The sequence below is a fragment of the Rhea pennata genome, chromosome 1 (genome assembly GCF_028389875.1).
Source record: "Rhea pennata isolate bPtePen1 chromosome 1, bPtePen1.pri, whole genome shotgun sequence".
In the NCBI taxonomy this organism is placed as follows: domain Eukaryota; kingdom Metazoa; phylum Chordata; class Aves; order Rheiformes; family Rheidae; genus Rhea; species Rhea pennata.
In genome coordinates, this window is record NC_084663.1 from 196,754,442 (window position 1) to 196,781,631 (window position 27,190).

Here is a 27,190-nt window from a genome sequence, read left to right on the forward strand (position 1 = left end):
AGAAGGCATTGTTTGGAGTAATATGTGAACTTGTACCTGTCTTATTTCAATTAAAATTGAGAATTGCTGAAATTCCATGCTTTAATATCAGTAATAAAGTCCTGCTTTAGACAGAATTCAGACAAGAAATTGAAGATTTTAGAAATCGAAAATCCAGTTAGCATGTAGTAGATTTAACTCTTTATTTCTTGCATAAACTTTTTTATTTTGTGTATGTGCATTCCATAATTTCAGCTAAAGCGTAACTGCAAAGCAATTTTCCATTTTTGAATTTGCTTTAGGCAAAGAATTGTTCATGTTATTATGAGAAGGAGGTGCTTCTGATAAGAATACTGCATGTTAATACCTTGCTACAATGAGCTATTCATTTGATATGTGCAACAACCTTTGTTGAAGCTTGTTAACAAAGCAATTACAGAGTTTCTTTTCTCCCCCCTCCCCACCAAGTTTTAAAAAGAATTAGCAGTCCCCATCCTCGAGGAATAATCAGTTAAAACTAGGAATGTTTGAAATCTCATCACAGTTTTAAAATGATTCAAAACTCCTATTTCCTCTTCACTCACACACTCCATGGAGGTGTGCATACAAGCACACCCATCACCAGCTCCACTATTTGTGAGTAACCGTGCACATTCCTAGTTTTTGTAGCAGCCTCCCATGCAATTGTATCCCCATTTCCAGGCTTGCAGTTGCAATCGGTCAAATGTGGACTTCAGCAAAACCTATTAAGGTGGCCCTGCTGGTCTCTCCATTCTGCTGCTCTGCTCCTGCCTGCTTGCTTGCAACCTGCAATTGGGTCCGCCAACTTACGGAGCAGACGTGACTTCTTAACATCCACGGGTGAGACTCGCTGCAACCACGACTGGCTTGAGTGTAACCAGGACCTGGCTATGGAGCCTGGTCCCAGGCCGCTGTGCACACTGGTCTTTAATGAGACACTGTCTGCTCAGGAGCATCTCACCTTTTGCAAAATGTACTACACACTGTACTGAAATGTTTGAATGCCAGGCAGTCAATGGTCTGGAAATGCAAACTTCGCAAGCAGACAGTGAGAGTTTGCTGGAAGACTTAACGCTGGGCTTTGGTAGGCTCTCCCCTGTGATCCGAGCGAAATGATGAGCAATGCCACAGACCCTGATCTAGCTGGAGATCAGTGTTGCTGTAACTGCTTGTAGCAGCTGTATCCAAGCTGGAGTCTCAGTACTCAGTCTCATTTTAGATTTTCTTGCTTTTCTATGACTTTCTCACATCTTTTAACACTGCTAAAATATGATTAGTTTTAAATTTTCTGAGTGATGCTACTGGTGGTAAAATTGTTCAGTGATTTATGTTCAAATATACATAGTATGTTCTGAGTTTTATAGGTTATCATTTTCCTGTTCTCTGCTGTTATCTTTGAAACCCTAAATGGTAAAAATCTTAGTTTCACTCTGTGTCAAGGCTTTCTGCCATTGAGTACTGTTACTATTCTTCAGCAGTATTGTCAACTTGTATGATTTTGATCATGAGTGTCTCAATATTTGGTAGGGTTTGGAGGTTCTTCTGAAAGCTTTTTGTTTCTTTGTCATATTGATGATAGGATTGATGATACTGTTTCTTTGTTGGTGTTTATGTTGCTTTTTCCATTTTTTTTTATTTCTTTAAAAGATAGACCCATACCTAAGCTGAAACATTATTAGTCTCCCATCTTAGAAGTTGTTCCGTAACTTGATAATTAACTCCAGGAGTGATTTGTTTGCATAGATGTAGTACACACTTAAACCTTTGCTGAGCCAGTCATTAACCCAGCAAAATACTTTTTGCTGTTTGATCAGTTTAGTTTTCTGTTGAGTTAAAAAGGTGAACTTGGCTGAGTGAAGCTGAGCAGGCAGGAGGTGCAAGACCATATGGCTAAGAGCAGGGGAGTGGGAAGCAGGGGCAGCCTTTGGTGACAGCAAGCCATTAATTTGACTCATAGAGCTACATTGTTAAACTGTACTCTCAGTGAAGCCAGAAAATACTTCAGGTGTCACATAAGCATTTCATTCGTTGGGACTATGCTGTTCAAGTTTTAATTTCTGGTAGACTCTCATTATGATCATCTCCAAAATACTGAGGTTAATCAAGACCAGGTATCGGATTCTTTCTAATTACAAACTTGGTCTACAAATCCAACCATCTTCTGCATGGATTTTTTTCTGTTTCAGAAAGAAGATGTTGCTAATGAGGAAATGGCAGAACGACTGTCTCTTCGGAAGCATCGCTTCATGCATTTTGCATCGTTGGAATATGAAGGAGAATATTACATGACACCAAGAGATTTCTTATTTTCAGTAATGTTTGATCAAGTTGAGCGTAAGTTGTTTTCTCATCGTAATTTTTGAAGAAACAGAAACTTGAAGTCCTCTTAAATACAATTAACGAATCATTGGGATAAGATCCTTTATCTGACATAAATCAACAGAAGTCTATTTATAAATAGTGTGCTTATAGATTCTCACAGGCACTAGCTTGTACACCATCAATGATCTAGAAATGTGGAGACTTGATACTATTAGCTCTGCATAATTTGCACGTCTGATTAGTATGTAATTTCTCGATTACTTACATGGCACTGAAAGCAAAAAAGGCTGTAATATATTAATTGAATATATTAATGTTCATACCATTCCTGTCTCAGTTGTATGTCTGTGCACTTTACTGATAGGTACACTATGACCTGTTCTTTTTTCTTTTTCTTTTTTTTTTTTTTTTTTTTTTTTTTTTTTTTTTTTGAAGAGGTTGTCATGGGAGTGACTTGAATGAATGTGAGAAAGCAATGAGCTCACTCTGATATCAAATCTCTTCTCTTCTGGTTTATGAAGAAGGAATCAAAATTGTTTGCACATTAAAACAAAAAAGTACTTTTAAAATGTGCTGTCCAAGGAGAAGCTTGTCCAAGGACGAATACAATGATAAAAGACGTACAGGTGGTTGTCTTCCTTTTCTCATGGTTTTCTGACTTCATTCCACTCAGGCTAACTCTGCCCCACGTCTTAAGTTTCTTCCATTTGTCTTCCTGTCATCTTCTGTATTTACCACATTAGACCTTTTTTTTCTCTTGTATGTAATGCACTTGTTTTCTCCAAATATGTGGCTTTCACAGCTATCCCAAGAAGTTTTTGCTTTAGAATGGTTGCTCTCAGTTTCACAGAAAATTGCAGCACAGAAGAGAAATATCGTGTTAGTATGTCCACTGAGGGGAAGATGGGGAAATCCCAGCTTTAGTTCTTATTTGCTGGCCGATATGCCCGTACTAACCAGTCGGACACATTATGTAGCAAAAGACATACATAGCCTGTGCTGTTCCCTGCCCAGCTAGCAGGGGATGTCAGGGTGACCTCAGGGTGGTTAGAAGGACTGCAAGAAATATGGAAGGATACTCACAGTAGTGTGGGAAGGTTTGAGAGACCTGGAGAAATTAAGAGGCCTGAAGGTACTCTGATTCGAGATTGTGAGAAACATGGAGGCCGAGCAGACGTTATGGAGCTGCGAATGGTCAGAGAGCAGGGCACAAGAATCTGTAATAATAATAATAATAATAACAATAAAGTTTTCCTGTGTCTACCAAACATCTATAGTTGATGTGGGTGTGTGGCTTCGCTGCTGACACACAACTTCTCATGTTGTATAAAACTGAACATAAATCCTTAGAAGGATTTATGATCTTGAAAGTTAATGAGACTCTCAAAATATATATTTTTTAAGATACAGTTAACGGGAAGAGTTTTTTCCTCCTTCAAAACTTGCACCATTGAGTTAAAAAGCCTGAAGGGATTTTCAGTGTTTTTTCAAGTAGAAACATTGAAAGACAGTGAACAATGAAAATTTCTGTTTTGAAGGTGTGGGTTGAAGGTGGGTTCGTAGAGTTATCTGGGAAAGCAAGGTTAGAAAAGGAAGTGTTTTTCAGTCTTAGCAGTTCATACATGTTAATTGCTTACTCCAGCTATAGTATACGTGCACCTTTTTAGTGAAGTGGATAAGATGTATTTGTAATGCAGCCAGATTAATTTCAGTTACTTTGCTAATAGGAAACTCTCTGCTTGTATCATAAAACGTATAATCAGCCTCTTCCCACCCGCAAAAAACCCCATGTTCTTTCAAATGCAGTCTTTGCAGTGCGTTTGGAAGGTTGTTAAATTCTGGCTGTGTTGCACCAATGCAGCAGGCAAATTCCAAAACACTGGATCCTTCTTAAAAGTTCGGCTCTTCTGTCGCTTACCAAGGTCCCGTCTGAGGCTGCTGACTGCAGGTGGGAAGGGATCACCGCAGTTGGGCTCCTCCTCATAGTAACCAGTATCTTCAGCATTATCAATAAGCAGCTAGTGCTGGTTCTGAAGCACTGGTGCTAAAATTCCTGCTGAAATGTGGTAATTAATGAGCATCAATTTATTTTTGGAAACACTAGCTTAATAGCTTACAGTAAATTCTGGGTTTGTAGTTAGCATTGATGAAGCTTCCTTTAAAGATTGCAGATTGTGAAAATAAACTGCTGAGATGGTTTTTACTTTTTTTGTGTGATGATTATAAAGATTGTATAGCAGGTATATTAAAGCAATGACTGTTCGTGGGAGATCGTTTGCTGTCTCCCTCTGCTACATTTTGGGGGAGAAAATGAGCTTCAGAGTTCATCTTCCTAAATCTATTCTTTCTGTAATCTTGCCTGTTTTACCCTCCTTTCATACTACTCTGTGGTTAATTCTCTTTTTAATCTTACAAAGCTATAGTCTTGTCTCTTCTTTTTGGAAGAGAATATTTTCTTGTTTTCCTCCCTATCTCGTTTTCCCCTCTAACATTTTTGTTCCTTTGTCCTCATTTGTCACGTCCTTTTGCAAATTAATAGTCTCCTTTCTCCTTTGGTACTCTAATTCTTTTTTTTTTCCTCCCAGATCTCTAAAGAAATGGATAGAGAATGTGTGTGTGTGTCTCACACAAGCAGGCACACAAAATTACACACAGGAAGGGGGAGGAGGACTGTAGGTCTTTGGCTTGCATAAATCAGTGGTCGCAGGAGGCTGGACTTACCGTTGCAGAATCCCCGCGCAGCAGCTACAGCCGCAGGAGCGAAGGGGATGTTGGAGCATGGGGAGATGCTTGCCCTCTATCTGCAACGCGAGGAGACAAATACTTCCTCCTTAAATGATCACAAGGAAAATAAATCTACCATCTTAACGCGAGAATTTACATGCAAACAAAGTGTTCCTTTTTCTGTCAGCAGAGAGGATTAACAACTCGCATCATGGATTTTGTTATGCAAATGGGCCATTTTTTTCTCTGGTGTTGTAGGAGTGAGGTCTGCTGTATGCTAAAAAAAAATTCTAACCAATTTTGGTACAAATTTTCATTTCTACATCTATGCAGTAGTTTTATTTTGTTCTATCAGCTCTGATTGAGTGTCTTTAAACTTGAAGCCCAGTTTGGAAGAACTGTGCGCTTGGTGGAATTTCAAAATTGATGTAATCGTGCTTTGACTTCCTCTCTGCACATTACATTGGATGCTGGCAAATTCCAGGCTGAAGCTGCAGTATCGATTAATCTTATGCAGTTTCATTTAGGATATTGAAGATGGGGAAAAAAACATGAAGGGACTGTGGTGCTGCCATCTTTTTTTAGTGAAAATGAAAGTAAAACTTTCAGCTAGTGCACACCGATAATCTTCTCAATTTATCTCCGTAGCTGATCCTTTATTTCATCAGGAATTGGGTTCTCCCTGAAAACTTAAGCAGCATCTTTTGCTGGGTCCTGGAGAGAATATTAGCTTCAGGCCAGGGTGCTGAAAATTGATCTTGAAATTGAATGTAGATGAAAATGCCACCCTTTGCCTGCCTATTAATGCAACATTGACATTTACCTAAGGAATTGTTTTGTTTAGTTCACAACTTTAATATTCAGCTTCCAGTTCAATGCTTTCTTTTCTCAAATTGATCAAAGTTAAGTTTGATGTGATAGTAATGATGACAACCAGATAGAACAGTTGATAGGGCTGAGAAAGGACGCAGGTAACAGTACAATCAGTTAGTTACCCTTTAAGTCAGGGAAGCTTATTTGAGGTTTTAATTAAATTAATTTTGTTCCTCAACTTTCCTCTTACTTCCTGGAGGTAAAACAGAAATAGAGAGGCCCTTATTTAGGAGAGCACATACGTGGCTTCACTGTCTCAATTCAGGCCAGAACTTGAGTACTCAATTTGTTGAAGCCCTGTAAAACTGTGCAATACAATGCAGTCTAAGTAAAACAGAATCTTTTAATATTATGTGACCTGTAGATGTAGACATCTTATCAAGGTCTACAAATGTCTTAAGGGAGGGTGTCAAGAGGCTGGGGCCAGACTCTTGTGGTTTCCAGCACCAAGACAAGAGGCAGCAGGCACAAACTAAAACACGGGAAGTTCCACCTGAATAAAATATAAGGAAAAACTTCTTTACTGTGAGAGTGACAGAGCAGTGGCGCAGGTTGCCCAGAGAGGTTGTGGAATATCCATCCTTGGAGATACTCAAAACCTGGCATAGTTTCTAGGTAAATCAGTTCTCCAATTTGCTGGGTAGAGGTGTAAATGCATCTGGGGCACTAGACATGGGGAAGTGCAGAGGTAGGAGCAAGCTGCCTGTACAGAGCAGTGGGTCGCTTTGCCCAAACTGTGACATCTTTATGCATTTCTGGGTAAGCAGTAAGCTTCTGATTTCAGTGATCCTCAAGGTACCCAATACTGAAGTTCCTGAATCACATTTGTCTCAGTGATAGTTAAAGAACAAAATACGTGCTAAAGGTGAGAATAACAAACAGTTTAGCCACATGCATCAATAAGTATGGCTGAGCTTGATTCCGGCCTTATGTTGCTTAATTCATGTAGAGAGATAAAACACTCCCAAAGGGAAAAAGCAAGCAAGAAAGAGAGAAGGAGAAGAAATTAAGAGGTGGAAGAAGAGGTCCCTGTCCAGCAGCTTTGGTGGATTGTTTGCTCACTGGTGATTCTCATTTAGAGAATTACTTCAAAATCTCTTGTTGGTTTTTAGGTGTTATTAAATTTAGAAGAAAGTAAATGTGGTGCTGCATAAACTGGATGAATAGCTGTGTTGTTGGTGCTAGATCAAAAGTGCTGAAATTCGAAAATACTGAAGTATTTTAACTATGTCTCGATTGTCAAATGAATTCCTGAACACAGTTGAGTAGAATTTATTGCTGAAACAAAATCTTAGGTGTGCCCTTTGACAAAGTTGCAAAATATGCAATAAATGATGATTTATTATACAACACTTTCTCAGATAAGAAAACAGATGAACTGTATTGCAAATATATCAAATGTCATAAAATACAAACCAAATGATCTTGAACCCTGCTTCATAGACCTTAGTTCACTAGTTCTCTTCATTTGTTTCCTGGTGCATGGATTTCCTTCTTACTAATTTTCTTTAATATGAGCCAAAAAATTGTGAAATCTTGGCGTTCCTATTGATTAAATCACACCTGCAAAGTTATTTACTATCAGGGTGATAATGAAGAAAAATATTTACAGTCCTGCAATTTAGGGAGCATGAGCTGATAACAAATGTGCAGTTTCCTAACAGACTTATTTTGTTTTGCACATTGACACAGCAAAGAACTATGTAAAGGAAGAACAGCAAAATCAAAAAAAAAATGCTTGCTTTTATGTGCAGCATGTTTCACTGAATTATCTTTGTACATATTTGCTTAATTCTGTTACTGTCATTTTCTGGAAGGAAGTGGCCAGCTCTTTATAAATAGTAGGAAAACAGTAAATGAGACCTGATATGGTGACATAATATTCATGCCAGTACAGAACAGCTGTGATCAGTGTTTTGTACCAGTCAACTTAATACGCATTAGATGAGCCTTTGAGAGTTTTAGATGCATGGCTACATGCCACGTAATCATACGTTAAAACAATGTGACTGCAGGGATGGGTGGCAAAACATTGGAGAACCAGCAGTTTGCTCTGGGTAAATCTTTAGAACACTAATGTAAACCATAGTATCTGAAGCAATGATAACTGAATGAAAAAGTATTTTTTGTTCCTCTCCTTATTATGATGTAAAAACTTCTGAATGTCTAGCAGTATCTAGTAAGAATAGTATGAACTTGCCACATTGCATCAGAAATTCTAACATATTGTTAAGGTAACAGGTATAAAAAGGATAAGGGTCAGCTGACTTGCGCTTAATTTTCATTGAATTGCAGGAGTGTTTTTAAAAGGCCTTTCCAGTTTCCTATAAAACTTACATTTAAAGTTACGTATCCTTAAGTTTATATTCTAGATGACACAACCTATATTGTGTTAGGGCCATCCCTGGTATGCTGCTGCTGTAGAACATAAGAAAATCTGTTTGAAATTGTGAAAAGGACTACAGATACAAGAATATTTCAGAAAGTGAAGGTGCTGCAGTTCATTAAATCTAGATTATATTTATGTTCATCTTTTTGGAGAAGATTGTTCCATTCCAGAAGTTCCTTCCCCTGCTGCATTTTTTCTGTACTAGATCACAGAGACGTCTAAATTAGTTTGTCTGATAATAATTGATATCTAATGCAGATTTAAAGTATCATAGCATCTTCACCTGTTGAACCACTCATTCATCTACAGTCCTCTTCCAAAGATAAAATAGATTTTCTTATGTTCTACAGCACCAGTATGCCAGAGGTGGTATGTCCACAGTAGAGGCACAGCACAGTATATTTCAGTGAATATTAGCGTGTTTCGGTTTGCTGAAGTTGATTGACTTGGCTGAGTTTGCTGTGAAAATTCAGTTGCAAGTTTGATATGATGTGTTCCTGTGAGTTGCCTGAGTATCAGTGCCTGTTCATGAGGATGAATCCATGCAAAGAATGTAGTGCAGGCTGTGATTGCTAGAAAGTTGAATTCTCCATTGTACTTAGTAGAAATCTGGTCTGGGGGGGGTCTGAAGAGCAATTTACCTCATTAGGCAGTAGATGAGTACTTTAGAATAAGCTGATTCATTCTTTGTTTCCATATATTTAATTTCAGATTATAGTGGGAGTTCAAATGCCTGTACTTGTGTGCATCTTAATTTTGACCTGAATTTCATCAGTGATAACTAAACTGATGTAAATCATTCATGAGATTTGAGTCTAAAACCTAGAGTTCAGAGTTGAAGATGAAGACTTAAGCTTGCTTGAATTACAAAGTTACATATGGGAAGCTTGAATTGAAATATCATACAGGGAGCCATACAGCTTGGAGCTGAATTCAATCCTCTTGAGTTCCTCATGTTTTAAGAAGAGGTCATTTTTTCTCTCTCTCTCCGTACTCAGTAATTTTTGCTACTGTTATTTTATTATTGCTTAAATTTTCTAAACATGATAGAAACTGTGCAGACTGGGATGTGTGAGACAGACGTGACCCCTTGCCTGGTGCTGAGCTGCAACGCTAAGGCAAAGCAACGGGGAAGAAGCAGCATAGCGGTTTATGGGGGTCATATGCATCCTCTTCAATTCTCATTGAAGAGACGAGATGAAACAAAATCAGTCATTTCTAGCCAAAGCTAGCAAGCTGTCATTCTTCACTCATTTCTTTAAGTGGGCCTTTGAGGGAAGGGGAAAGTACTGTTACTGTTGAGGTGTCTGCATACATAAGCAAAGACACCCAGATTGCAGTCATTTTGCACACTGGTCGCCAGCCCATGCTGTGATGTACCTGTTCAGCTGTACTTCCTCGCCCAAACAGCACTGGGAAGTCTCACCACAACCCTATGGAACTCATTAAAACAATGTATTAGATACACTTAGCATTTTATTTTCTCTTAAAGTGTCCAAACACAACATTAAAATTTATGTTTTGGATAAAATACTAGACCTCAACCAGTTGTTGGTAATTAGATAAGCTTTTTCCTTTTTTCTTTCCACCTCACCAATAGTACATTAACACTGATACCTGAGTTACATAGTGTATGTTTGATGCAAGACTGGTGATTAGTGAATTGTCCACCTTAACTATAAATTAATTTGAAGTGAAATTGGTCTTTATTTAGAAATGGCAAAAATAGAATTTAGAAATGCAGAAATTCATACGATCTTGGTAATGTGTATTTATGTCTGGACATTGTTGTAAAATTGAAGCAATGGCATCTGAGTTAAAATAATTTAGGAGAACTGGAAGGGCTTTTTTTCCTTTCTTTTTTCCCCCCAAGCAATGAAATCCGCTCCACTGGCCAAGCTCCTCTTTTGCTGTATTAGCAGCTGGCAGTTGCATTGACTTGTTTATCCTTGTTTTTCAGAAAAACTTGTTAGACCCGAAGTCCCAGAAATAGAAACAAGAGATGCTCTGATGGAGAGAAGAGGTGCTAGCATGTGAGCTAGCTTCTGGCACCACACTGCCGGGGAGCAGGAGGAAGGGCTCAAAGGGGTGTTCTTAGGAAAGAGAAGTGTGAAGTGAAAACACTTATGAAGTTGCAGGTTTTAGCATGACGCTGCAAGTGGGAACATGCCTGTATTTCCATGCTCCAGGTCTGTGTCTTGAACCATGTTAGAAGACAGCAGTAAAGATTACCTGTGATACATTGTTTGTAAGGTTGAGTAGGAAAATATATTTTTAATTTGTAAAACTCTTGCTGAGATTGTTAGTCAGATTTGTATTTTTGTACGTATTTTTGTAGCTATTTTTGCATGAAACAGCAATAAGGTTATAAGAAGCTTTTGGTTTTGTTTTGATTAATTATTGTTTTTCCTTTTGCGGTGTTGCTGACTTTTGTTCAAGAATAACAGAGAATCGCTGTTGTTATCTCTCAAGTGCAATGCTTACTGATGAGCTAAAAAGTTTGGCAAGACATTATGATGTGACAATACATTATTGGCTATTCAGTTTTCTGAAAAACAATTGTTAATGAAGATATATTGGAACTTCTCAATGAAAGCATTTTTTTAAAAAAAAAACAGCACAAAAATAGTATCAATAATAAAACTGGTCAGACCAGCGCAGTATTAAGCAAGAAGCAAGCAGTCTCAATGCACATCTTGAAGGACTTAGTCATTTAAAGTGTGAAAGTTATTGGTTATTTAATGGTATCTGAATGGAAAACAGATTCCTCGAAACAAATGAAAATATATTGTGCACATACGGAATACTTGTAATAGAAGTAATGGAAAGATCTGGTTATTAATAACAGGAGTCTGCTTGTTGTATAAACATGGGCTGCCGTAGAATTTCAAAAGTCTTGCAACAGTTTCTGCTTTAGTTGACTATTCCAGTTTTGGGACCTGCTGCTGTGATATTTAAAATACTTAATGGAGAAGTCACTTTTCTTTTTTTGTATGTATGAGCAAACTTCAAGAGCTCTTGCAATCATTCTTGGTCTCTGAATATTTTTCTTATTTGTAATGATTTTTTTTTAATTTTTGTAAAATGCCACACGCTGTTTAAATGATACTTGTAACATAATGTTCACATACCACAGAAAATATCTCTGGGATTTTTTCTGCTATAGGTTCTGAATATTTCTTGACAGATTACTACGGTATTATTTTTTTAAAAAAATGCAGTGGAGCTTAATCAGTTCTGAAACATCCTGCTTAACTGACAATTAAGTCTTAACACATGTAGTGTGAAAATCAGACTCAGTGAATTTTTATCACTCTTAAATGTATTTTAATTTCTTGCAACATACATCCTTAACAAATGTATTGGTTTGTACCTGAGAAGTTAAGTACAATCTGTTTTTAAAATACCTTTTGTTGTATTGCAATATTTAGAAATGGTGGTGATCTGGGAGACCCCTAGGTGAATGACACCGGGTGCTAGAAGTGCCTGTTACGTTCCTGCCAAAATCTAGCTTCCACTCTAACCACCCATTTTCAGGTGTTTGCAACTCTTTCAGGGCTGAATGTTTCTGTGCTTCTCCTTAGGCCAAAAATTAGTTTTTATAATGGCCAAAGTTATTAATCAATTTTGGGGTTAATTTTAATATGACTACTTCCCCTCCAAACACACACGTCCTACTAAGAAATGTTACATTACAATTTTTTAAAAATACCTAAGGTAAACCCATGAACTATCAATTTCTTTATAGGCAATGGCAGCCAAGGTATGCAGTCAGTTTGGGTAGCTGATACTGAGCTGTCCTTGCTTGCCAAGTAAATGGCTAGCATCTCCAGAGCGACCCTTAAGAAGTTCTGCTGCCCCCCAGTTTCACAATATTGGCACTGATTTCCTTGGATAAACTGCCTTTCGCTTTTGCTCCCTGCTCTTTAGGCACCTGCAGTGGTTGTTGCACAGATTGCAGTCAGTAGCCTATCTCATCTACTGTGAAACAAAAACAAATATGAGCTCAATTTTTTTTCCATACATTAAAAAAAAAAAAAATCTCTTGCTAGAGCAGCACAGGTACATGACAGTGCCCTGTGTTGGGCTTACAGGCTTAGTTACTGCAAGAGAAAATTCATCCAAGAATGATTTCACAGCAATCGAATCCATCTTCCACCTTTATCCAATCTGACAGAGGGCTCTGGTCCTCGTGCTGCTGTCCATAATGCTGGGGAGCACCTGAATGTGCCACTAGCTGGGTCTCCAGTTAAATATCTCTCCTCTCAGACCTGAAAAATGCTTGTTTGCCTGAAGCTGTGCCCAGTGAAAGATACCATCCCTTCCAACACATCCCACCTTGCTTTTTATTAGCTGAAGGGTAGTTCAGAAGCTTTAGTAGGTCCAGATGGATCCTAATTGACAGTTCTTGTTTTTTCTGACTGAATTTGGTATATGGAAAATGCCAGTGTCTTGTGATCTCCTCATTCACCAAGAGCAACAATCCTAGCTGGTCTTAAAAAAAAAAAAAAAAAAAAATGCTCCTTGCATGGAACTTGAATGTAGAACACAGCCAAGTCAGCTGCCGGTTGACTTTGTTCAGGCTATTTCAGTAGTCTTCTGGAAGAGCTGATGTTTGTAGTCATCAATATGATAACAGCTCATTTTTCCCAAGTGGTAGACTTCCTTTCATGCCTTGAATTCATGTTCTTTGCTCTGGTATCTCTGATACTGCTGTGACGACTGGAACAGTAGAGACCTACTGCTGTGTTGGTGTTGGCAAGCTCTTAGCAAGTCACATATCCCACTGGAGAAACTTCAGTTTTAAAATACAGATTTCTTTTTTGTCTTCTTCTGTTCATCTCCAAATGCTTTTTCTGGGGAAGAGTGAAGGGTATTTGTTCTCTGCTGTGGGCTGAATCCAAACAGTTGTGAGCCTGACATAGCAGATTCTTATAATAGACAATACTAAAATTAGTCATTTTGTCTCATGTGAATGGGCATCTGCTTTTCCATTAGGACTGTATTTATTTACTGTGTTTGACAACCGAGCAGTCATCTGTGCCCTGACACAGCAATTAATTCTTCTCTTTGGATTTTTTTGGTGATAAAGTGACAGCTCACTTCTCCCAAGAAAGTGCTGCTCACAGAAAAGATAAAACCTAGCTTTATTCTTGCTTTAGATTTAGCATGAGAGCTACATTTTCTACAATGTGAATGATGATAAAGGCAGACTTAACTGTCAAAAAAAAGAGAGGCTTTGCTATGAAATCTAGGAAACGGTATTTAAACCAGTGCGCTCACTTTGGAAGAGCGGCAAGCAACATAAGATTGCTTTATTTTTTCACTAGAAGAAAGTGGTTTCAATTGTTTGCTTTTGATTTGCATCCACTCAGAGAATTGTAAAAAGCCTTCTTAAAATTTGATTGAAATTTTTATTTTCTCTTGTCTCTGGAGTGAACACAAATATTTATATCAGGAGAGCAGTCCCTACTCTTTACGTCCAGTACATGGAGGAGAAAGATGTCTGCTTAATCACAGCATTTTAAGAGTACTTGTGTATATTATCACAACTCACTTAAGTTAAAATGTAACATCTTGTAATATGCTTTGAAGGGTTTGTATTCTATAAAGGGTGATATATGGTTTATCACTTCTTTCTAGTATTCTATGGCTAGAATATATCTTACATATTCTCAGCCTATAGGTCAGCTCCCATTTTAGGTGTTTAAAAACTTAAAATATAGATCTCTCATAAATTATTCATGCTGAATTTAAAATCAGTTGTCACCACTGTTTATATTGGAAAACAGTGACATAGCATCTCTTCTGACATTTTAATGCTCTCATCTAATATCCAACCTAAAGTTAATCACTCTCTGTCCATACCTTCTTGCTCTTTTGCCAACATAACCCATTACCTGAAATAGATTTTTTTTATTTCTTTTTGAATCTTAACCCCATGATGCATTATAGATAATCGTATTAGACCTCAGTCCTGGTCTTGTTAGGTTAAAAAAACTCAAATTTGTTTCCTCTGCCTGGCCTTCCTTTGCTCTGCTTTGTGTAGGTATCTTTATTACTTTCTTTTTTAATTTGATTTCTTTACACAAAGCCTCCTTCATTCCCAGGTCTGGCTTACAGCACAACCCACGAGCAATCACTGGGCCTAAGGGATGAAACAAGGATAGATACCAGGATCTTCTCAAGTTGCTGAAACATCTAAATTGTCAAATTGCGGCTTGCAGTCAAGCAGAAAAGTGGGACAAAGTAGTGCTTAGGAGAGTTAAACTTGTTTAGCCTGGGCTTCACTCGCAGTCAATTCATACAGAATGTAACTTTCAAGATTATCAGTGTTTTAGTCCTCATTTGTAGTTCCGTACATTCTCAAGGCTGAGGGCAATACAGTAGGGTAAATTACCTGCTGTGTTTGTAGATGAAGAAAGTTTTAATGAAGTCATGGAATTGTTATTAAAACAAAAAACAGAGCAGACAAAGACTATTCTTTTAGAAGGTTATGTACAATCAAGGGCTGATGCCCCCCAGATAACATTTCCCTTTGCACAGGAAGATTTGTACTTTTTTTTTTTTTTTTTAACTTTTGTGCAAGGTTGTAAGAAAATCTGAATAAAAAATCAAACCCAAGGTAATTATTTTTGAATTGTCTTTTTGAGGTTTGCTTCATCAGATTATTTGAATTCAGGGACGGTGGTTGTTTTTTTTTTTTTTTTTTTTTTCTGGGCAGATAAGACAATTCTAGGAAAGAAATAATTCATTTTTAAAGACTTTATTGATCATCTTGGTCTTTGGAGTCTTTTTTTTCTATTGCCTTTTTTTTTTTTTTTTTTTTTTTTTTTTTTTTTAATGTGAGGAGTTTTAAGCCACACAGTGAAGCTTATCTTTGCATCTCTTGCTCAGTCTCAGAAGTTTCCTATTAGCACAGAGGAGGTGTTCTAGTCGGTGCAGGAGGCTTTCTTCTTTTCTAGTAATAGGGAATGTTGCTGAATATCTTGTCAGGAATTTATTATTAAACTTACTATTAGCAACACTGTTTTTTTTTTCTAAGTTGCAAATTAACCAAACTGTTTTGCCTGCTACAGTAAGGGCATGATTAACACCTCATTTTAGGCTCTTCTATGATTTCTTATTACTTTAGTTCTCTTTGATCTTTTAGAGGGCCTCTCAACCTTTCCATGATCCTTCCCATTACCACCTAATCTTCTAAATAAGGATAATGTTAGTAAGGGGTTAGCAGGGTGTTTGTTTGTTTGTTTGTTTGTTTTTGAAGTTTTATGTAACTATGTTTGTTCTGGTACTCTGAGAAACTAGCCAAAACTAGATCTCTGCAGTAGTCTTCTCATGTGGTAAAAATAGAATAAACGTTTCTTGCTTAGCTGAAAAAAACAGGAGTAGTCTCTTATTGCTTACATACTCTTGGAAACTCTGCTGTAGGAAAACTTCCCAAACATCTGTTAATTGCTAGGTGACAGATGTTAATGATGATGTATAAACAAGTCAGACTCAGCAGGGGCTGTTTCTGGTTTGCTGAGAGCTTCTGTGTGTGCTAAGAACAGAATGAGCTAATCTTAGAAGTAGAAAGAAGCTCCTGGCTAATTTAAAGGTAAAAGTGAGCGTGATGTTGGACCATCAACTGAAGGAAAGCAAGTCACTGATAGGAATCTCTAATTAAGCACGAGAAGGAAGAAAGAGGGAAGAAAAGCTAGAGACTGCAATAATGCCTCAACTTAGGAAGTCATGAACATGATAAAATAGGGCTGTGCAAGATCAGTAAAAGCCTAACGCAGTAGGTAGACTGCTGTGTAGGAAAGTTCCCAAACATGGTAACCAGAACGCCCTTATCTTCTTACAGTGAAAATCGAGGAAAGTAACGTCATCGCTGCAGTCATCGACATTAAACCGACCTTGCTAAAATTTTCATGTGAGGTTGCACTTTGGAGGCTTGTAAAGGGGAAAAGTTTCTTCTGGAAATCCTGACCTAACAGAATCTGCTTTATTCTGCTCTGAATAGCAGTTCCCTTTGGCACTATTCGCCCTGCTAATCTCTACGGTTCTCCATATTATCTGAACTTAAGCGCTACAGTATTGTATGTATGCCAAAAGTCTCTTCCTTAAAGTAGCACTTTTTCCTTCTCTTTTTTTCATATATCTATTCATCAATCACTAACGGACAGTAGCTCCAATTGTTCTGATTCAGCTTGGAAAAGGAAGTGATCTATTAGGTCCTGCTAGAATAGACGTCCGGTAATTCAATTCATCCTTTTAATTAAAGGAATTGCAAAGTGGAAATGTTTCTTTGGTATATGTTTATTCACTGTTTTCTTTCAGTGGGTGATGTCAGGAGAGTTTGGGAGGATGAAGAACAAATGGAGGATATCAATTACAAAAATGCAAGCTTCTTGAGAAGAATCTTAGAATATTAGCAAGTGGATGAAAAACCATCTTGTGTGCTTTTTTTGTTGTTTTTCTGATCTGTCCTACGTTTTAAAAGTTCCATTTACCCACATCCAACAAGGGTGATAATTTACCAGATCCTTTACAAATTTCTAGCAGAGAAGATGATTTCATCCCTTTTTGTCCTATTATTCAAGGGTATTTGTACTTTCTTTGAGAAATAGCTGCATTCAAGAATTTGCTGCAAAGCAGAGGAGACTAGGAGGTAGACCTATAGCTAGCCAGGCTCACCTTGTGCAGTAACTGAACACCATCTAGTGGGTGTTCAGTTAATCCTTTAATTATTAAGCAGAATTTACTTTGGCTGTAATTGACAAATTAACTATTCCATAAACTCAATAGCAATATCCTCACTGTAAACTGCATGCTCATGAAAGAGGCATATCTTCTGAAAGGTGAGCATATGAAGTTCTGACCTTTTCTGTAATTCCCCATGCTCTGGGCAGCAAGACAAAATGTCCCAGGCCTCATCTGAAACAGATACTGCTTATTAACAAAATTGCAAACATAGAACTCTTTTAATTTCAATAAAATGCCCAAACTTACTGTTAAATCCATTATTTTGCTTTCTTGTGTTAGTAGCTATTGAGAGTTAGGGTAAAAGAGCGTTGCTCCTCCTCGGTAGCCGTCAGTGAGATGTGAAGCCTGGATACTTCAGCTGCCCTGTACAAAACGCCGTTGTCTTTTGTTGGAGCATGGGGAAAATATCCTAAACCTCTGTATGAAATCCACCTACTAGTTCTTTTATTTAGCATTAGCATAGGTTACAAGAGTGCCTAATCTGACATTTTACTTTGGCAAAGAGACTAAGGCGACTGTATGAGAGGTGATTGAGAGTTGTTTTGTATTCATAGCCCTTCTGGAAACAAATGTCAGCCAGTGCGCTCATTCATTTTGTCTGAGAAGTAGGTGAATAATTTGCCTTTAACCACAGGCAAACTCCAGTTCATGGGATTTTCCATAACATTTCCTGAATCTCCTGAGACCGTTTTCAGCAGTAACCAAAGAGGTGATGTTTGTGCTAGATTCCCTAGAGGAGTTATCACCGGTAATCAGGTAAGAGCAGTGCAGTATTGGGAAGGAGGCCTTCAGTCCATGAAGGGTGAAGGATACGCCTTTGGTGGAAGGACAAGATACTAGCAGAATAGAACGGGAGCAAAGATAACCAATATCATTAGAATACTAGAGCAAGAGAGATTGTGCATCGTGCTGATGAGCTTTCCAGATCTCACAGTTGCTGTGCAGATGGACATCGACCTTTTTTTCTCTTTTTTTCTTCCCCCTTCCCCTCCCTTCTTCCTCCCAAAGGTATGACTAAGGATTGCTGGGATGTAATGAGTGGAAGTTTTCCCAAACTGGTATTGCTAGCAAAATTCCATTGTACTTTTCCAGTCAAGTGTCACCTCCTGGAACATGTTTTTCCAATATTCCAACTTTCACTGCATGTTGCTGTAGTGGAAGTAAATTAACCTTTAAAAGAAAAATACTGTTTTAGCGGAAAAGAAAGCATTAGTGATGGTGTAAATAATTTTGATATGTGATAGGGTGAAATGGAAGAAAAAAGCAGGCTACTATATAAACTGGGTCTAAATAGCCTTTTATATTTACAGGACTCTTGAGAACTCATTCAATTTATGTGACATGTCAGTGTTCCCAGTTACTTACCCACTGCAGTAATTTAAATTGTCCTGATGCACTAATATGTCAGCTATTTACTGCTTAGACACATGCACTATAAATGCCCTGCATCTGAACAGAATTATGGTAAGAGCATTGCATTTTTCATAATAATTCCATGAATAACTTCACATTTTTCCCCAAATGTTTCCAATTTTTATTTTTAAATTTTATTAAATTATTGTATTTCAGCATTTTATTTTTACTGTTCTATTAGGAATAAGCAATATCAACATTATCCTAAAGTCTGAACTTAAGATGAGAATGTTTAAGAAAAAGCGAGCTATTTCCTAAGCATGATTGAATTAAAGTCACCATCTTTCAAACCGCAAACTATAGCTTAATATTATCTTTTGAATGCGTGAACATGCATTTGTGTGTATGAGATAATGCATGAGCAAAAGTCTGTTGGGTGCAACAGGTCAAACTAGGTGACCAGAGTGGTCTTTTCTGTCCTCATTATCTGTAATTCTTGCATGGTGGAGTATTTATTATGTGTCGAAGTACAATAATTAAACCATATAGTTACTTCACATAATTTGGCACTGTTTGATATGATTTGTAGTTCCTGCTTAGGGGATAAATAGCATCAGAGCAAGAAGGAAAAAAAAAAAAAAAAAAGATCAAGTCCTATCTAGCAAAAAGGAATTTTACTGTCCATAAAAAAGAGATAGTTTGAGTCCCTGCTGCAGCTGAATCACTTACCCTCCCCTGACACACCCCCTCTTTTTCCTTATTCCAGGATTAGTTAGGTAGCTTCTGCTAGTGATAAATTCCCTTGCAATGGGTCTAGCAGTGTTTATTCTGTTATACTTAGTCTGTAACTGTACTAACTTTTCTTTCTTTTTCTCTTTTTTTTTTACATTTTGTAAGATGCATGAGAAAAATGAGTCTGTCGTGGCAGGTAAGATTCTTCAGCTATATATAGAACAGATCAGATTTTGAAGAAAGTGGTTGACTGAGATACAGTAGAGATAATTGCTGCAGTGGTGATGGTGGCTTTATACTGAGCCGCATAAACTTGAATGAAGCCTTATACTCTCTACAGTGAGATAAGAATAAGTTTTTGATGCTGTTAAGGTGTTGACCTTATCTTCATTGATTTTGACTGAAGGAGGACTGATGTGCACACATTTTGCTTCCGAATCCAAATTGATCTCTGCTTACCAGTAAGAAGCAATTTGCTCAAGTCATGCAAGCAGTTAGATTTTTAACTGTGTCATTTAATGTCGTTGCTCTTATCCTAATTTACTTGTTCTTCTATTCTTGTTATGCTTATTTTCTGTAGTCATAAAATAGATTATAGAGCCCCTCAGTCAGGGATCATGACTTCTAGCGTTGTCTAGTAGAGAGGGACAGAATTAAACCTCTAGCGCAATTGGGCTATTATATTAGTTAATTATCCTCATCTGTTGTTAGCGTCTCAATCTAGCATGTGCTACTGCATAGTAGTACTTCGAAAACTAGTCTTTGTTAACCATAAGAGAGGATCACAACATAAAGCATAGCAATACTACAGAAATCCTCCCTTCCTTATTTCAGAGTAGAATCAAAGTTCATGAATTCGGAGCCTTAAAGGCTCAGTCAGTTGTTCGCTTTGCTAGATGAGAATGACTGTCTCTCAAGTCTAATTTTCTTGAGCTGAGAGTCTTCCTACCTGCTCTTTGTGGAACATACATAGTTTTGTGCATGTTCAGGGCATCCCAAATCTTTGAGGTGCATAACACTCTCTATAAGATCGTAGGAATCATTCCTGACCCTCCTGGTCTCATAAATGTGCGTCATGGTACAGCTCCTTCTAGGTAGTCTTCGTTGTCTTTACAATAACTTTTTGCTCTAGTTGGGCAGCCTGCTCTGCCTCTTTGTGCTGTGGTTCATTTTGCCCCTCTGTATCCGATCGAAGTTCTTAATGAAAAAGTCAACGTGCCTTTAGTACCACTAACATAAAATTAATAGGAGATCACAGATAGAACAAGCGTAAAAAGCAGTCATGACTTCAGCTTTCTGGTTGCTTGGAGAAGGGTTCATCTACCCAAAGTTAGTAAAAGCTGAATGTCAGGTTGGAGCTAGAGACTGTAGGATCTCTTTAAAGTTAATGGAGGGAAACAGGTACCTCCAAGGACTGTATCTGGCCTATAATAGACCCTATCTCAATATGGAATAAATTGCTCTTTTGTTGTGTCTATTTCTTTCCTTTGTCTATAAAGGGAGCCCAGTATCATTAGTCAAGATGAGGTTTGTAGACAGAGATAGTATCATTTATTAGACCAGTTGCTGTAAGCTGGAAAAGTTAGATACGCTTTTGGGCGCACCAGCCTTTCTTCAGGTCTGAAATAGCAGCAAATTTCAAAGCTAATTATAAACCTTTTTCTACATACATCCTTACACCACCCTAGCTACAGCAAAGCACCAGAGATCACTAACTCAGATTTAGGTGTCTAATTTTTAGACATCTAAATGAAGTCATTTGAGCTGAGCGTGAGACACTTGGGAATTTGAGGACTCGCGTTTCACGTGGCCCGTTTTTCTTCTGGATGCTGCCTTCAGTGCTGAACTCAGAGTCAACAGAGAGCTGGCAGCCTGCTCCATCCACGAGCTGCTCACCTGCAGCTGCCTCTTCTGCCTGCATCCCTGCTGCTGGTGGTGTGTGGCAAAGGCAGTTTTAGTTCAATCTCATGCTCCATTGGTAGCTGAGAGATGCCGGTACATGTACGCTCTGTGCAGAGAGCTGTTGCTTCGCAGTTCTAGTCAGCTCTGCTTGGTCCTGATTGCTGTTATGCCTTCCTGGTGTTTTGGGAAAAAATAGCTTTTCTGTATTCTGCATTGTTGCAAGACTTGCAGCGATTGCAAGGATTAATAGTGCATGTGTTTTGGAAAGCTTGGGAGTTTGAATATATCACCAGCTTTCATAGAATCATAGAATCAGTAAGGTTGGAAGGGACCTCTGGAGATCATCTGGTCCAGCCTCCTTGCTCAGCAGGGTCACCTAGAGCATGTTAGACAGGGTTGCATCCAGGCAGGCCTTGAAGATCTCCAGAGAAGGAGACTCCACCACCTCTCTGGGCAAGTTGATCCAGTGCTTTGTCACTCTCACAGGGAAGAAATTCCTCCTCATGTTCAGGCAGAACTTCCTGTGCTTCAATTTCTGCCCATTGCCTCTTGTCCTGTCACACGGGACAACTGAAAAGAGTTTGTCCCCATCTCCTGAGCACCCTCCCTTCAGGTACTTGTACACATTGATAAGGTCCCCCCTCAGTCTTCTCTTCCCCAGGCTAAACAGGCCCAGCTCTTGCAGCCGTTCCTCATAGGGCAGGTGCTCCAGCCCTCTGATCATCCTCATAGCCCTACGCTGGACTCTCTCCAGTAGCTCCATGTCTCCCTTGTAGTGGGGAGCCCAGAACTGGACACAGGACTTGAGATGAGGCCTCCCCAGGGCTGCGTAGAGGGGCAGGATCACCTCCCTCCACCTGCTGGCAACACTCTTCCCAATGCACCCCAGGAGACCATTGGCCTTCTTGGCCGCAAGGGCACATTGCTGGCTCATGGTCAACTTGTCATCCACCAGCACTCCCAGGTCTTTCTCTGCGGAGCTGCTCTCCAGAAGGTCAGCCCCCAGCTTGTACTGGTGCCTAGGGTTATTGTTCCCTGAATGAGTCTTGGGTAGGTTTTTGGAACAGATGGATCTAGGAGCAAGTCATGTTCCCTGGATAATACCTAAAGAGAAGTTGCTCCCCTGTTCTCCCCTGCCCTTTCCACAGGCTGCGAGTGTCCCAGCGAGGACTGAGGTGCTCACGTGCTGTGTAATGAGGACTGGGAGGTGTGCTTGCAACCTCATCCCATTGGTTATTTTGGAATTCATGATAATTTCAGTAACTGCATGTCACTGTTTCTTCAAAAGTTTCTGAAAACTGGCTTATCTTAATTTTTTAGCCTGTTTCAGTTTCCTAACGCGCTGTGTCATCCTTTGAAGTTTTCTTCCTACATCAGCTTCCCACCCTTTTCACCCCGGGCTGCCTTACTCACAAAGAAACCTGCTGCTGTTGACTGGGGCTGATGCAACTGCTCTTCTGAAGTGGAGGTTTGCCAGTGCTGGCCTCAGCCCAGGGCGGTGTATTTCTCATTTCCTCAGAGGAGTCATTGCTGTGAGTAAAGAAGGACAGATGCAACACTCATTTCCAAAAGATGCAAAACTTGCTTTGTAAAAGGTTTCAGCAGCTTCTGTTGAAGCAACGCTGCCCGTTCCCCTGGGCATATTTGGGCTTTAATTCAGGTGCTTCAGTTCCCTCATGTGCCTGATTGAGATGACTTTTATCAATTAAATTTCAACAGAGGAATGCACTGGTTCAGTAAGAGCTTTCTAGCTGAGGTGGATTCTTCATTCCCTTAAATAGTGCTCTCAGTTATTCAGATACTGGTTTGCCAGGAGTTACCGTAGGAATCTGAAATTACTATTTTTTTTTTTTTGCTCTCCTTGATTTATCTCTGTCTCCAGTATTCAAAAAGTAAGCTTTTTACAGGACTAATTATTCCCTTTAGATTATTTAGATATTTAGATTTTAGTAAGCACTTTGGAAAGGCATAGGGGAGACCATCTTTTCTTTAAAGAGCTGGGAGTCTAAATAAACAGGATAAACAGAGGAGAGCTAAGGTACCTGTCGGGTATCATATATAAAAAGAAAAAGGGGGAGGGGAATTGAACACAAGCTACTGAATTTTGATAGTTATATACTTTAGACTATTTTAAACAAAGTTTTTAACCAGGTTTCCCCAAGGAAATCCACATTCTTACCTAAAACAACCCACTTGGGTACAGACATAAAATTTCCGAGGAGTTTGGGTTTTGTGGGAATTGGCTGCTGGCTGGAAGGGTAAGATACAAATTCCTGTTCCCATCACAGGAGACCTGCTGCGTGGGCTCTGCTGAAAAGGCCCCAGCGTGAGCTGTGTTTTAGCAGGGCCCCGATCCTCTCCGACTGGAGCTGGGCTGAGATCCCACACACCTGGAAGCATTTGTCCCGCATCGCTTTGCGGAATGAGAGCTTTGGCTGAATTATGGCATACATAACACTATTCTTTTTGTATTCTTTTTTCGGGGGAAAAACTCATAATTTCATAGCGCCGCAGTCTGATTTTGAACTTGCCAAGCTTCAGCCAAGGTAGTAGTGGTTGCCATCTAAAATTAAAAAAAAAAATTGCAATGACATTTTTTTTTTCTTAACTTGGTTAGCACTGTGTCTGTCTAAAATGGAGCTAAAAAAGAGATCCTGGTAAAACTGTCTCACAGACTTGACTGGTAAAAGTGGCAGGCATCTGTTGTTTTCCAAGCAACAGGTATCCATTCAGTTACTGTTCTAATTTGAAGTGAAGGCTATTGAGAAAGATTGTTATAAAAATCCCATTTAACTTCCACATTAGAAAATTAGAGCAGTTCTACAGATGTGTAAAATTCTGCTTCATCATAGAGGATGATTTCTCTACTTCTATGTTGGCATTTGATCCTTGTTGTTATAATGGTTGATCTTAGTGATTTTGTTCATTCTCTGGCTCTACATGTCTTCTGTCGTCGCTAAGCTTTTTCCAAGGTGTATGGGTGTAAATGGGTGTTACGGAGTGCAAGTGGGTACTTGCTTAATTCAGCCCTTTCCTAATGTTAATCCTAACATTGATGTCAGATTTGTTCTACCTGTTAGTGTAAAAAACAGGTAGGTGATGGAAACACTTCTACTGGAAGAAACACATGTGACAAAAGACCCAGGTTTGCCGAGGGCAAATTAAAGCTGAAGTTTTCTTAACGATGGTTGTCAGCTAACTTTCTTGGCTAATGGCACAGAATTTGTAAGCTTGTAAGTAGACTTGGTATTTATTCAAGTAGCTTAACTTTAAAAGCTAAAATGGCCTTTTTTTTATTTGCAAAAGATGCACCTGGTTGTTCTTTGTGGATTCACTATAGATGGTGAAAATCAGGTAATGGCATCTGGTAAAAATAGGTACAGACCCTTGAAAATACTCATTTTACTTTAAGCAAGGATTGCCATCTGTCTTGGCAGATCTGTAGAAAAAAGTTTTTCTTCCCCTTCTTTCATGTTCAGAACAATAAAAATTTTAATTTTCTTTTTATGATATCAAAGTAAGACTGTTACTACAATGAACAGGTTTTCTAATATGTCATTGATTTATGTGTTATTAAAAATAATTCATTTGAAAGTTAAAAGAATAAAACTACAGAAAAGTGAATCCTTCAGATCTTTTTTCTTATTACGTAAAATAGTTCCTAATGATTATATCTTTGGCTGTGTTCCTTAGAGAGAAACTTAGATCTTGATGTATTTGTGGTCATGTATCAGGAATGACAGTGCCGATTATACCCAGATTTAATTGATAGTGAGGAAGGGGCCTCTCTTTCACTATCTGAATTGGCTAAAAAAGCCTGTTTATACCTTTGCAATGCATTTCTTGTGAAGAGGAGTTAACTGTCTTTTCCTAATTGCAGCAGAGAAGGCCTTAAAAGACCTTACTGCTCAGAGGACGGCCCATTCGATACGTTAGCCCGCACCATCGACAAAGCTTTCCTTGTTGACCTTCTAAAGGGATCTCATTGTTAGGAAGTGAATACATGGGAAGGATAAGCAGCACGAGCTAAATTAGTATTCAAGGAATATTATGCGTGCTACAATAAAAGCAGCTAGTGTTTCTGAGTGAAAGTTGAGATTTGAATCTTTGCAAATGTTTTTATGTGGTGACTGACTGCACCAATAGGGTATAATTGAATTTCACTCTTAGCAAATATTAGAATAATTATTGGAGGAAACTCATTATGCAGTTTAAATTATAAAATTACTGTAGGGTTGTGGTCTAATGCTTTATAAAAATAACCATATGAAAGATAACACTAATACCTCAAATATAAGATTTTTTCTTAACAAGATTACCAGCTACCAGTACAGACTTGCTGAGGTCTGTATGTCATTTTCATTTGACTAAGCTGTAAGAAATTTTGTTTTCTAACCTAATTGGAGAAGTCATTAGACAAAAACGGGCTCCGCATTTATTACTCTGATGTATTTCCTATTTAGAAAAGTTAAAAAAAAAAAAAGAAGAAGAAGAAGAAAAAGAAGAAGTCTTCATTTATCTCTCTGTCCTTCTCTTTTCCTCCTGCTTTTTTCCCCTCTCCCCCACCTTGCTCTGTCCTTTGCCCGTTGCAGGGCTTGGGACTGTTCTCTCCTTCCTCCTGCTGCCCAGCAAACACTTCCTCTCCTCCCTTATTCCTTTCACCCTGCTGCAATTCCCCATCCTTTCTTTGGAGTCAAGAGTAGTATGTGTTCCTAGCTCTCCATATCATTGCTGCTGCTATTTCTTAATCCCTGAAACGGGTCGTTCAGCACGTCTGCATCTTAAACCTCCGCCGGAGGATGGCCACAGCTGAGCACGGTGGAGGCATTCGCAGCCACCAGCCTAATTGCACGAGCTGTACAACTTATGTACAACAGTCTCTCTACAACTGCTGGTGACTCTGCTAGCTGGCGAAAGCAGGCTCTGCATATCTGCAAAATCTTTAATTCCCCCTTCCTAATTTTTATCAAGGTAGGATTGTTGACACTGAGGATGTATTTCCCAGAAGTGCTTAGCTGAAGTATTTCGGAGTTACTGTGCTGAGTACGGCACAGAGAAACACAGACTTACTCACTGGAGACCCTCACAAACTTGACCAGCTGGTATCTGCATGGTCGCTCGCAGAGTTTTCTCCTTACCTTGCATCACTTATTCATGCCTTTGCTGTTCCAGCTCGCAGGCCGCTGCTTACCTCCTTCCTTATCCTCCTGGAAGCTGGCAAAGGGCCGGATACACTGCTGAAACAGCAGCGGCCTTCCTAGATGTGGTGCTCGTTTGGCCACCAGGAGATTGAAATGAGTGTAGCTGCTGTTAACCAAATGCATGGCTAGCTTCAAAGCAGACAACAGTTGCAGGGAGCATTTGTTGTACAGTGGCTTTTCCTTTTTTCTTCCAAGTTCTGTTTTTCCCTGAAAAGCAGCACCCATCTTTGGGAGCTCTTACACACTCTGCCTGTCCCTGCAGGTCAGTCAGACACAGATGGAGAGAGGAAGACCTACAGCCTGCTCGCTCCATCCGATCAGGCTTCTTGCCACGTGGGTCTCCCCACACTGAAAGAGCTGCTGCAGCGTGATTTAATTCCAGATTGAAAAGCACTGTGCAGAGGAGGTGACATTTCGAAGCAGATGTTAAGCTGGGATCTAAATCGCGTGATTTGCTGAACACCCATTAATTGGGAGCGCTCCGCAAGAGCGAGCAGTGCTGAGTTGTAGTGTTGCATCCCCCAGTTCTGGACTCTGCCTTGCTGGACACAGTGATTTTTTTTTCTTTCTTTCTTTTTTTTTTAACTTGCTCTCCCAGACTGCTATTAGTCTGACTTCTTTTATCTCAAGTGAGGCAAAACTGGATTTTTACTTTATTTGAGATGGAAGGTATCATATCTGTGTGACTGTGTGTGTAAATATATGTGCACGCATTGCACAAAAATGGACTCATACGTAGTAAAGGAACAGGTGGTGCTGGCAACACCTGTTGTTATGGTCACTCAACACTCTAGTTATAAAACCCTAATTTTAGTTGCCTGTAACTTTTGTCAAACTTAAACATTTGGGTTGAAATGTTTTGTGCCAGGTGTCTGCCTTAGGCTGATTTGGGATTGAGGGGTGTGGAGAGGAATTTATCAGCAAAAACGTTACTGCCAGTTCA

At 39.0% G+C, this 27,190-nt stretch overlaps 1 protein-coding gene across 1 annotated transcript in view; it reads left to right on the forward strand.

Annotated features, from left to right (window-relative positions):
• Positions 1 to 27,190, forward strand: part of MICU2 (mitochondrial calcium uptake 2) — a 166,404-nt gene that overhangs the window by 91,093 nt on the left and 48,121 nt on the right. The window contains exon 3 of the mRNA XM_062583607.1: positions 2,187 to 2,334. Coding sequence (XP_062439591.1) covers positions 2,187 to 2,334 — 148 coding nt within the window. The remainder of the gene's footprint in view (positions 1 to 2,186; positions 2,335 to 27,190) is intronic.